The sequence below is a fragment of the Theropithecus gelada genome, chromosome 3 (genome assembly GCF_003255815.1).
Source record: "Theropithecus gelada isolate Dixy chromosome 3, Tgel_1.0, whole genome shotgun sequence".
In the NCBI taxonomy this organism is placed as follows: domain Eukaryota; kingdom Metazoa; phylum Chordata; class Mammalia; order Primates; family Cercopithecidae; genus Theropithecus; species Theropithecus gelada.
The window spans coordinates 132,083,340-132,096,180 of record NC_037670.1 but is presented as its reverse complement, the minus strand read 5'-3'; the positions used below and the strand labels follow the sequence as shown (position 1 = coordinate 132,096,180).

Here is a 12,841-nt window from a genome sequence, read left to right as displayed (position 1 = left end):
GCCCGGCTAATTTCTTTTTTTGTATTTTTAGTAGAGACGGGGTTTTACCGTGTTAGCCAGGATGCTCTTGATCTCCTGACCTCGTGATCCACCTGCCTCGGCCTCCCAAAGTGCTGGGATTACAGGCGTGAGCCACCGCGCCCGGCCTCCACTCACTCTTTAGAGAGATGATTTGTTGTCAATATAAGCAGGTAGTGCTGTGAAAATGAGACAGCATTATAATCCTAGTTATGTTGTAACCAGATTTACAACCAGAATTCAGGATCAACCAATTTGTATGATCATTAATCATATTCTTTCAGAAATAGACACATTGTTTCTGGTTATATTTCAGAAGAAAAACAGAGAAGCCATTCTACCTTTGGGCAGGGGTGACTACAGGACTTGAGTGTGTATAAATTTTGGTAAATGCCGGGGTCCTGGAACCAATCCCTGGATTATACCAAGGGATGATGTAGTTTTCAATCAAGCAAGACATTCTCAATTGGGGACCTGGGTATTACTTTTCTCTAGAAATGAAGTACAAGTTCATTCACTCCAGTGTGATATATATGGAAAAGTCCCCAGGACCAAAGCTTGTGTTATATATAATACCTAGAAAATTGTTGGCACTCAGGAAAAAATAAATAAATAAAAAGAAAATATATAAAAACTTTTGGTCAAAAAAACCTGTATTTTCCAGTATGTACATTCCAAACGAATGTTTTTATATTGAGTTCATTTAGAATGCTTTGTCTTTAAAAATGCACTTTAAACATAGACTACTATAGGCAGTTCAATTTTTAGAGTTTTTTTTTTTAAGTGGTCAGAGTTCAGTTAAATATTACTTACTTTACATACTGCTAGAATTTTTGAGAAAAAAATATAAACTCATTTTAATAATCATGATTATATAAGCACATCAAAAAATTTTTCACTCAAAATAACACTTTTTTGTCAGATTTTATGTAGATCATACCTATATATGCCTCCATGCAATGATCATTTCTATAGACTAAGATAATTAAAACTGAATTTTTAAACAAAATAATCTGTCATATATTTTTCTTTGATCTCAGTTGTGATCCATGATTATTATCATATCAAAAAATGACTTTTATAAACCATGAAAATCTCTTTATTATTTCATTTGTCTGCATCAATGTTTCAAAATACATTGGCCTGGTTCTGTAGCTTTTAGTTAAACCATTTCCAGGATCAAAGAGATCCTCAATTCTGGTTACATGTAATAACACTTCATTATTAGGTACTAAGCAAATTTGCATTTTTAAAACTCCAGCTTATTATCCAAAGTTATTTTCAAAGGCTTTTATTGATAAATGCATTAATAATTTTATTTCAGCATTTACTAAATGTGACCTTACATGGTGATCAGTGCAGCGCATGGATATCCAGTTTAGTCAAAAATTGATTTTTCTTTATGATTAATCATTCATGACTCACCTGACCACAGAGGCTGTTGGGTCAGCACTCACTCTGACTGAACAGTGATATGCCAGTACCCATGTGAACATTATTAGCAAATCTGTGACATGGATCAGCAGCGTATTATAACACCAGCTTATCCTGGACGCTGCCAAATCGTCTGAATAATTCTCACCATTTTGCACATGTTAGGGGTAAGATGTTTATTTTATAAATAAACCCTAGAAACAGTCTTAGTGCTTCTCTTTCAATGGCTTAATAGAAAAAAGAATGAGTGTTTCGAGTCTGAAGAAATAGTCAATGCAGAAAATGTTTGCATAGGAGGACGTTAGTGAGGAAGTTTTGTCTTGTGTTCCTTGCTCATAGAGACCTCCTGAGCCCACTTTCAGGATGCAAGTGTACGCATAGCCTGTGGAAGCAAGGGGAAAACAAAGTGTTGATACAACTGAATTCTCCTTAAGTCTGCATTATCTTTTTTATAAATATGTTTTTATAGTATTGGTTGCTTACTGTTACTCATCTTAGGTGTATAGCATCACAATAGAAATAGGGTAAAAACTTAGTTTTGTATTCATTATACTTTTTTTTTTTTTTTTTTTTTTGAGACTGAATCTCACTCACTGTTGCCCAGGCTGGAGTGCTGTGGCGCGATCTCAGCTCACTGCAACCTCCACCTCCCAGGTTCAAGCAATTCTACTGCCTCAGCCTCCCAGGTAGCTGGGATTACAGGTGCCCACCACCACGCCCAGCTAATTTTTTTTTTTTTTTTAGTAGAGATGGTGGTGGGGTTACCACGTTGGTCAGGCTGGTCTCAAACTCCTGACCTCAAGTGATCCATCTGCCTTGGCCTCCCAAAGTGTTGGGATTACAGGATTGAGCCACTGAGCCTGGCCTGTATTCATCATACTTTAATTGGATTTAATTAAGAGCAATGATTACTGTTTATTGAGCACTTACTATGTACAAGGCACTGCTCTTGTTACTTTACATGTATCCTTTAATTTTCACAACTCTGTGGTATTATTATTACTTTCCATGAAGATACTAATATGAAGACAGGATAAGTAATTTGTCCTGGGGTGCACAGCTAGTAAGTAGCAGAATGAGGACTAGCACCCAGGTCTGTCTGGTTCTAAAGTCCATGCCCTTGAAACCATCGTGCTATATTGTTTCACCATCAATAGAAACCCTCCTTGAATTATTCTTTTATGCGGTAACCAATAAATATCCTAAATAAAGCAGTCTTAAGTTCTAATTTTGACGAGTTTTTACTCAAACTAAGGCTGCCCTATATCCATAGAGTCATAAACTACAAGAGCTAAAAGGACTTCTCAGGTCAATAATGACTTTCCTGGGCTCACTAAGCTAGTGGGCCAACATGCAGGTACTGTGATTTTCACTGTAGCAATGTATTTCCTCCACAAAAATCTCTGCCTGTCATCCTTACTGCCTGATTTCACTAAAGGGGGTTGGATGTTTTTCTTTGCAACATTTTTTCAAGACCGAGAAAAAGGCAGAGAAGGCAGGCTTATCAGATTTGATTATGACACCAGGTAGGGGATAGTAGGGTAGACAATATCCTGGATGATAGATTTAGAACACGAAACTGGCCAATGCGGTGGCTCATGCCTGTAATCCCAGCAATCTGGGAGGCCAAGGTGGGTGGATTACTTGAAGTCAGGAGTTCAAGACCAGCCTGAACAACATGGCAAAACCCTGTCTCTACTAAAAATAATAATAAAAAAAAAAATTAGCTGGGCATGGTGGCGAGTGCCTGTAATTCCAGCTACTTGGGAAGATGAGGCACACGTGAGAATCTCTCAAACCCGGAAGGGAGAGGTTGCAGTGAGCTGAGATTGTACCACTGCACTCCAGCCCAGGTGACAGAGTAATACTCAGTCGCAAATAATAATAATAATAATACAAAATTATGTCAGTAAACAAGAACCAACAAGATGCAATCTAGCAGAAATAGGTGTAGTTCTGTATTAGGGTCAAAACTCAATTAAATAAATGTAAGTAGGGAACTCTACTAGACCATAGTTTGTATGAAAATGCCCCAGTCTTTAGTTGGACCCGGCTCAATAGAAGCCAAAATTCTGATGTTGCTATTATGAAAGGAAACACATTTTTAAGCTATAGTAATAGAATATCTTGATGAGATCAAGGTAGGTCATGGTTGAAAAATCTCCATGCTGGCCTGACCACATTTAGGGTTTTGTGTCCCCATCGTGACCAGAGAAGCATTGACTGCATGTTTGCAAGGAATAGAAGAAACGAGAAGAGTCTCAACTGGAAGACAGTCTGCTGGAGACATGAGAACTATTCTCAAATATTTGAAGGGCTGTTCAGTGGGAAGGTTTGTATTGCTAAGGAAGGTAGATCTCAATTCATTAGGTGGTTACTACAGAAAGGCCAAATTCAGTTTTGTAAGCACAAGTAACCTTTAGAGACTTCCAACCATGTAACAAACTCCCTTGAGAAGCCACTAGTGGCCAATGTCTGGAAATGCTCACCTAAAAGCTGAATGAACATTCATCAAGGATGGTGTAAGAAGGATTTCTGCATGGGCTAGAATGTTAGACTACTTGATTCTCAGAAATCTTTCAACTTTTTACAATTCTGTGATCTTCCTTCAGTTCACCTCTTAGCCAGTGGTGAAGCTGCAAATTTTACTCAGATGCTACAAGTTCAGGCAAGTTTCCTAGGAATAGTCTGATGTCACAAGAGCATCTGAAATATACAGAATCAGTCTAAGGTGGGGAGAGTATGTTTTTAAAGCTGTTGTCAGTCATATGAAGGAAGGTCATAGGGTTTATGTTCCTCACATACTATTCCTGAGGCTTATAAAATTCCTGGCGTAGAATTTTCCTCTATTCATTATTTTCCTATCGCATGGCCTTCCATCTCTGGAAGAGCAGGATGCGGAGCTGTAGGCAGCAAATCAGGAGCAGTGTGTTGGCTCTTGCCGGTTGCTGATCATCCCCAAATACCTGGGACAAAAGCTCCCCAAGAACTTAACATCTTCAAGGGAGAATTCTTATTTTCTCTTCTTCCCTGCTATCAAGCCATCTTTTTTACATTTGGGGGAATTATGTTCCCTGACAGCTCTTAATCAGATATATTCACTATTTGTATTACTCTAATTATTCAAAATGTAATCCAAATATTTTCTTCAGAAGAAAATGATCATACCTCATCCTGGACATCAAGTTCTTCTTCAGTCAGCTCTGTTTCAATTAATTCAAGGGTATCTTTACAGTCTTGAATGAGGGTGATCTTGAAAAAGAGAACATAGGGTGGAAATAGAATAGCATCAACCCACCTGATGCTCCACTGAAAATGATTTGAAGCTTTCCTGGGGCTTCTCATCTATCTTTACATACTTCAGAATCCTCTTCAGCTGTCTTGTTCTTTTATATTTCCCAACTAAAGATTTTTGCATATAATTTTTTTGCACATTCATAGGTGAACTGGTATAGTTCTCCATTGTCTAAACTCCTTTTCAGCTGTCTTCCCTAACCTCTCGAGTGTATGCCTCTTAACAAGTCACCCCCTCTGCCTAAATGATTCAGCAGTCAACAGTGCATCTCTCAATGGCTAAGCTAAGAGCACTTAGCACAGCATTGAGTGTGCAATGAATGCCCATTGAAGAGCTTGTGACTGATGACAATGAACAGTCACAAATGGAATTGGATGGAAATTAATTCTATTGGAGATGGAAACCAATGTCTATGGACTAATTTGGTTATTCAGAAAAGTTCTACTTTTTAGAGGTGCATGTAATTTAATCTTCTACACAGAGGAAACCTACAATTTTGGCTTTGTGTTTCGCATGGAAAAGGACATTTTCAAAGCAACTCCAAATATATATCCAGGCTAAAATGACATTTTGAAATGCTACTTAGCTACTTTTCAACTCACAAGTAGCCCAATTCTCTTTGCTAGTATGAGAATGAATTAGAGGGTTAAGTTCCTGTGCAAATGGTATGACATAATGGGAAAGGTGGAGGCTAAGTCTAACTACAAGTTGTGTCCTGAGATAGTCCTGTGATGGTAAAATAAAGAGATAGGAAGAGGGTTGTGTCATTGCAGTCACAGTATCTGTGATACAGAGGGACTCTTCTTGAAGGAAAGTACCACAGGTGAGGTTTATCATCATTCACCTACTTATCACATGTAAAGCTTTGTGCTAGACTCTGAGAAGACACAGAAATATGAGCGTCTTGATCTCACAGGCCACCAGGAATGTCCAACCCACTGTTTAGTGGACCAGTAAGTATATAATACAAGCATTCCATTATGCTTAGTCTATTTGTTCAGGGTCAAAAAAAATCCATCCCAGTCATTCACAATGCCTCCCGGATTGCAAACAAAATTGAGTCTAACCTAGTAGGTACACTCTTGGTTAGTGGTTTTTATGACATTCATGACCTAACATCTTAGTAAGAATGGGTATAAACAAATAAAATAACTGTTTTCATGTTGAGAAAGAACTTGATACCTTGGTTTCATTTTACTTTTAATTTGGGTCTCTTAAAGATACTTCATATGATCCTGCTTTCTTATCACCTATGGGTTAGAGAATTTTAAGTTGGATAGAAAAAGGTTTATGAGGCCGGGCGCGGTGGCTCAAGCCTGTAATCCCAGCACTTTGGGAGGCCGAGACGGGCGGATCACGAGGTCAGGAGATCGAGACCATCCTGGCTAACACGCTGAAACCCCATCTCTACTAAAAATTACAAAAAACTAGCCGGGCGAGGTGGCGGGTGCCTGTAGTCCCAGCTACTCGGGAGGCTGAGCCAGGAGAATGGCATGCACCCGGGAGGCGGAGCTTGCAGTGAGCTGAGATCCGGCCACTGCACTCCAGCCTGGGTGACAGAGCAAGACTCCGTCTCAAAAAAAAAAAAAAAAAAAAAAAAAAAAAAAAAAAAAAAAAAAAAAAAGAAAAAGGTTTATGAATTTTCAATGTTAAACAGTTTTTTTTCTTTAGATTTGTAGCTTTACTCTTTTTTTTTCCTTTTTTGTTTTTAAGATCCACAGCTTGGTAGTCAGGACTAGTATTTTACCAAGGAACACTAAATAGAACAATCTCTCCACTGCCAGTGCCTAAAAAGAATAATACAATATCGTTTCCTAAGTTGGTTTTCTTCAATCAACTGCCAATCTACAATAAGGATGTACTTATTCTATTTTTAGAAAAATGGGAAGCAATTTAAAATATCCACTATGACACTGGAATCATTATCGTTATTATATCTTGATAGGTATTTGCTTTAGTTTCCTAAGTTCACCATGAGAAATGAGATTCTTGTACCACCAGGCGCACCATTAGGCCAAGCCCAATGAACCAGACCAGAATGCTCACCTCTTCTGGGTATTTGACAGAAAAACTAACAAAATAATACCCATAGGAAATCAGGGCATATTCTGGAGCCAGACGCACTACTGTTGTGCCACGAGGCCTCCCATCAGGGCCTATTCTATTTTGTAGGGAAAAAACCCTGGGCTTATTTGTGGCTTGATTTTTTAATTGCTTTTGCAAAGATCGCTTATGGCCTGATGGATCCTGTTTAAAGGCATTTATAATTCAAGGTTTTCCAGATTGCTGAAAATTTAAGTGGAATTTATGTGCACAAATCACAGATCACAGAAGATCAAAGATTCAATATTCTAAAAAGGCATTATAGCTAATGCCCACTTTTATTAATAAAACTACACATTGTAGAACTATTAAGTACTGGATACTACCAGGTAATTTCCTATAAACTATATTATTTAGTCTTCATATCTACCTAGCAAAGTTAATGTTTTTACTTCCATTTTACTGATGAAAAAACTGAGGCTCCCAGAAGTTATGTAGATAGCTTAAAATTCAACAGCTAGACTAGATTTGTGTAATGTTTGCCATTTATAGAAATCATGATAGTTTAGAAAAGATACATCTGTAGAAAGGTTGAATATTTACCGTTTCTAAAATGGAATCTTGACCCTCTTGGGATTTCACCTGGTTCTGTAGATAGAGTATAGCATCATGGACTGTCAAAAAGAATGTGTCCTTTCTAATGTTGTCATCAAAGAACCCACATTGCTCCAGCTTTTCTATCACATAATCTTCAAAAGAAAGACACAATGTTTTGTTAGTTCCTAGGAAAAGAAATCTTTTGTTTGTTTTTGAGACAGAGTCTCATTCTATTGCCCAGGCTGGAGTGCAGTGGCACAATCATTGCTCACTGCAACCCCCACCTCCCAAGCTCAAGTGATTCCCCCCACCTCACCCTCCCAAGTAGCTAGGACTACAGGCACATCACATCATGCCCAGCTAAGAAAAGAAACTTTTAAGCATCAACCTATACTAAGTTTCTGTAGCTCTTCCTTTTATTTATTTATTTTTCTCGTATCCAAAATGTGACCCAGCTTTGAAATGACAGTTTCTTTTCCAGTAGCATATAGAATGGTTATTCCATAACTGGTCGTAGTCAACCTTGGTGCACGATCATGTCACTTTGGCCAAGCCAGTGTATCCATCCTCCTACTGCTGTGGGCCAGGTTGCTAACGTTTCACAGCTGTGCCCTTCTCTGGAGACTTTCTCTTGCCCATTGGGAGCTGTGTCATCTAAAGAGGACTGGGCCTGTAATTCCAGCGCTTTGAGAGGCTGAGGAGGGTGGATCACTTTGAACCCAGGCATTCTGGGCAATATGGTAAAACCCCAGCTCTACAAAAAAAAAAATACAAAAACTAGCCAGGTGTGGTTGTGTATGCACCTATAGTCTCAGCTACTCAGGAGGCTGAGATGGGAGGATCACTTGAGCCCAGGAGTTTGAGGCTGCAGTGAGCCACGATTGCACCACTGCACTCCAACCTGGGTGACAGAGCAAGACCCTGTCTCAAATAAATAAGTAAATAAAGAGAATTGGGAGGTTTCATCCCCACGCATGGCTGACCTGCAGCCACTGACTGATTGATATTGGGGGAGAAAGCAGGTCCCCTTGTCTCAAGGAGGCATAACCTTCTGGTACTCTTCCTGTGGTGGTGCTCCCTGTGAAATCAGGAATCTATGCTGGACTTCAGAAACCATGTCTTTCACCAGCTTCTTCCCCTTCCCTGTCCTGCTTCCCTCACTGCTTCATAAATTTCCTCAGGTGTGCTCTCAATAAATCACTTGTGCAAGAATCCCCATCTTGGGCTCTGCTGCTGGAGAATTCAACCTAAGCGTTAGCACTTTCCTACACACATACATTCATAAAGAGACAGACACAGAGACTCACACCCTTGAGAGTACTCCTGTTGCAAGGAATCTAAGTGATCCCCAGCTTTGCTCTCCTCATAACAATATCCCCCCATTGTCAATATCCACCCCACCCCCACCCACTGTCAAGACACACATTTCCATACATTACCAGCTCTATGGCACAAATTGGAAGTAGTATCTTTCTGGGTTTAAAAATGTTCTCAGAGTTTTTATGCTTTTTGTTTTATTTTTGTTTTTGTTTTTTAAATAATAATAAAGATGGGGTCTTACCATGTTGCTCAGGCTGGTCTCAAACTCCTGGCCTGAAGTGATCCTCTGACCTTTGCCTCCCAAAGTGCTGGGATTACACATGTAAGCCGCCATGCCCGGCCTATTTATTTATTTAAATCTTAACTCTAGCTTGGCAATCGGAGGTTATTTAAAGGTTGTTTCTAAATATGGACTTAGGAAGGAAATCAAAACAAGGCAGAAAGGAACCAGTAGATAGGAAAGATGTGGGAAAAAATTGACAAGTATGAAGATACAAAGAAAATTGAAAAGAGAGTAATTTTTTCTTTTGTATAGGAGAGAACCTTATATGGTCAAAATGATAAGGAGAAAAGAAAAGTAAATCTTTGTCCTAAGGTACAATGCCAATTTTAAAAAAGGAAGTATAGGACAAAATGAAGGTTTAAGCAAGTTGTAGAAGGTTTGTAGAAGATAAATATCATGAAAAATTTTATGTGATTGAGTTGGCTAAAATTAGAAGGGAATCATTTATAAGTTTTATAAGCTCAATAAAAATTGAGCATTAATATTAAAGTACACTGATGGAAGGCTAAAGTTTCGGCCCACGTGTTGGAACAATAGAGTTTTCTCAGAGGATTGGTTTGCTCTTAATAGAAAATTGTGAGAGGATTTTCTTTATCTTCTAGGTAACTGGCCTAGAAAACAGGGATTTCATGTTTCATCAAGATAACTCTTCTTGTGCTTTGTGCCTTTGAACTCTTTTGTCACTTTGGTTTTATTTCATAGTGACCTATGATCCTATTTTGATCAAATGTTTTAAACCTTTGGTGTTTGACAAACTTCTCAAAAATCAAAATTAAGTTTTTTTGACCTTGAACTAACTTTGGGATGTTCCAGAGGACCCTGGAATTTCTTAAAGAATCTGTAAAGGAGAGATGTTAAACCAAGTGGCCTTATGTTAAATTATATGAGAAGCACTGTTAAAATAAGAAATGATGTTTAACCTTCTTTGAGCTATATTTATATAGATATGGTATTAATATGCTCCAAAATTATATAACATTCCTAGAAATGTGATATGTCTTGGTATAAATGCTACCAGTCATAATTTTGGTTATTTTAAATTGTTGTGTGCCACAGAAATAACCAAATATCCTTGTCAACTGGGTAACTCACTGGGTAACTCAGATCTTTAAATATAGCCACTTTAAGTCTTGTTGTCCACAGTTAATTGTTTTGTTCTGATACTTTTTCTGAAAGCTCTTTGTAAGCCATTGTAATTCTAAAATGCTGTGACTTCAAAGAGTCATATGGGAAGAATGAAAAGGACTCTGACAAATACAAGTTTCTAATAACTTTGAATTCATACCATTCGATGGAATTAAACTGCCAGCCAAGATCAAACAGAGCAAGAATTAATTACATGAGACTGAATGAACTGATGAAGAAGAATTATGGGTTTTATGGCTTTTTTTATTTGAAACATTGCTGGTTTTTTTAATATTTGTTTTCAAGATTTAAAGAAAATTTTTCTTTAAAGCTATATGTAGTTTAAAGCCACTTGGTTAAGCATACTTTTTTTTTTTTTTTTTGAGACAGGGTCTCACTCTGTCACCCAGGTTGGAGTGCAGTGACGTCATCTGGGCTCACTGCAACCTCTGCTTCCCCAGCTCAAGTGATTCTCAGCCTCAGCCTCCATGCCCAGCTAATTTTTTGTATTTTTTGTAGTAACGGGGTTTTGCCATGTTGCCAGGCTGGTCTCGAACTCTGAGCTCAAGGCAATCACCCACCTTTTCCTCCCAAAGTGCTGGGATTACAGATGTGAGCCACAGCACCCAGCCTGGTTAAGCATACTTTCATAAACAAAAATTGAAACATTTGCTTTTCCTCTCTACCTGATCCTTCCAGAATTTGGAAACTCTTTGTGAGTATTCTTATTTTTCTGGCAATATGATTATTTACATAAAAGTTCAATAAGAATCTGTTCTTTTAAATAGAATACAATTGGAAAACATTGGTTATATTATCAAGGCTTTGACTAGAATATCATATTTGAAAATGTGCACAGAATTCCTGGCTTCAAGGGCTCCTAGCCTTACAGTGAGTGAATAAAAAGTTGTTCCTTCCTGGGAGGCCCAGTAACTTCAAGATATTAGATACATCAGGCAAAGTCTAATGTCTGCCTTGGTTTAACTTCATAGCATCAAGAAGTTTTAAAAAGTCCAATCTGAGATTCCTTGTCAAAATTTCCGGCAAAGCAATTATTTTTTGGAGACGTGGTCTCACTGTGTTGCCCAGGCTATAGTGCAGTGGCTATTCACAGGCACAATCATAGTGCACTGAAGCCTTGAATTCCCGGGCTCAGGCAATCCTCTCACCTCAGACTCTCAAATAGCTGGGATTGCAGGCATGCAACACCTCACCTGGCTTGGCAAAGTAAATTTAAAATGAGTCACCTATGTAGTTATTCTTGCTGCACTGTGTAAATAATCAATCAGACCAAGTTTGAGACTAAACTTATTTTGTAAACAAATTGGTCTACCATGATTGCTTTGATAGAAATGGAGGTGACTATAGAAAGAAAAACATATGGTTCAAAAGAAAAGCATAGTAAAACTGTTCTTAGACTGTAGCCCTGTTCAATGTTTATGAGTGTTTATTGTCTACCTGTAGACTGAACTGGATTCTTAATTCTTTTAGCTTTCACTAATATCTGGCTATAACACTCCAATGAAGACCAAGAAGTACTCAATTCCTGAAGCTCTGTAAGTTGAAGCTGAACAACTCAGCATACATTTCAAGAGGTGACTCTCATGCTTAAACTGTGGGCCACAGAGAGAGTTCACCAGAATGCTGGATGCCACAACTAGAGACAATAAAACTACAAACCAAAACGAGAAGTCGCCAACTTCATGCTGTAGACAGCTCCAAGACTGTCAGAACAAGACTCCCTATCATAAGATTCTTATCCCTTTTAATTTTCCCTTACTTTTGCCTACCTCTTTCACTTGGCAGGATAGTGCTGTAGTTAAAATTTCACAAACAGTAGCTTCTTTGGGTAACTTACACTTTCTGCTTTAATTTAAACCAGTCATGGAATGCTAGATTACCTGCTAACTCAACAAGGAAGCATCTGTGCAGTTGGTGACACTTCTTGTTGCACATATATAAATACATCAGGTAACTTGGTTAAAACAGGTAGACTCCTTGTTAGGCTATTCAATTTTAGTTGGTTTGGTTCATGGGAACCCTGGCTAAGGAGCATACTATAAACCCTTGGTGTTATCATCCCAATAGTCATAATAGCAGGTACGTTATACCCTCTCAAAGTTTTAAATGTTTCCATATAGCCACCTGTCAGACATCAAATGGTTTCCCTCTGAAACAACAAAAACTCAGAGAAATGCATGATAATGAGGAGGGCACCATAAGCTATACATGACCTCCTGAGACCAGAAACCGAAAATAATGGTGACAGGGTAGCACTGATCTCCTGCATTTTGTTCACTCTTACCTAGGTGAGAACCTGATCAAACGGGGGGAAATCATCAAATAAAAATGGTGAAGGCCGTTGTCTTAGTCCCCTTGAGTTTTGCCCTCCCAGAGCTTTGCAGCTTCTAGTAGCCAGAATGAAGGAGTAGAGCAGCCTTCGGTGGCTCAAGCAGCTGTGCCCATCCTGCGGTCATGCAAGACACAGGCACATAGTAAAATAAAAAATAAAAATAAAAGGCCATTGTTTTAGACTAAGCTCCTGCACTAGGCCCCAATAGACAAGACTAAAAATCAAAATGGAGTCACTCATGCTAAAGTTTCAAGTTATCCAACCTAAACTAAATTGTTATCTGACCTTTGAAGAAATCAGGAGAGAGGGGTAAGAGCAAATTTCCCAAAACAGCCAGTTTAAATTTCCAGTTGGCATAACAAAGCTTTCTCTG

At 38.5% G+C, this 12,841-nt stretch overlaps 1 protein-coding gene across 1 annotated transcript in view; it reads right to left on the bottom strand.

The window, feature by feature from the left end:
- Nucleotides 1–1,789: 1,789 nt before the first annotated feature.
- Nucleotides 1,790–12,841, bottom strand: part of SLC26A4 (solute carrier family 26 member 4) — a 52,783-nt gene continuing 41,731 nt past the window's right edge. Inside the window, exons 19-21 of the mRNA XM_025380003.1 lie at nt 7,394–7,539; nt 4,621–4,704; nt 1,790–1,834 (exon numbers count right to left, since the gene is read on the bottom strand). Of these exons, the coding sequence (XP_025235788.1) occupies nt 1,811–1,834; nt 4,621–4,704; nt 7,394–7,539 (254 nt within the window). The 3' untranslated portion in view covers nt 1,790–1,810. The remainder of the gene's footprint in view (nt 1,835–4,620; nt 4,705–7,393; nt 7,540–12,841) is intronic.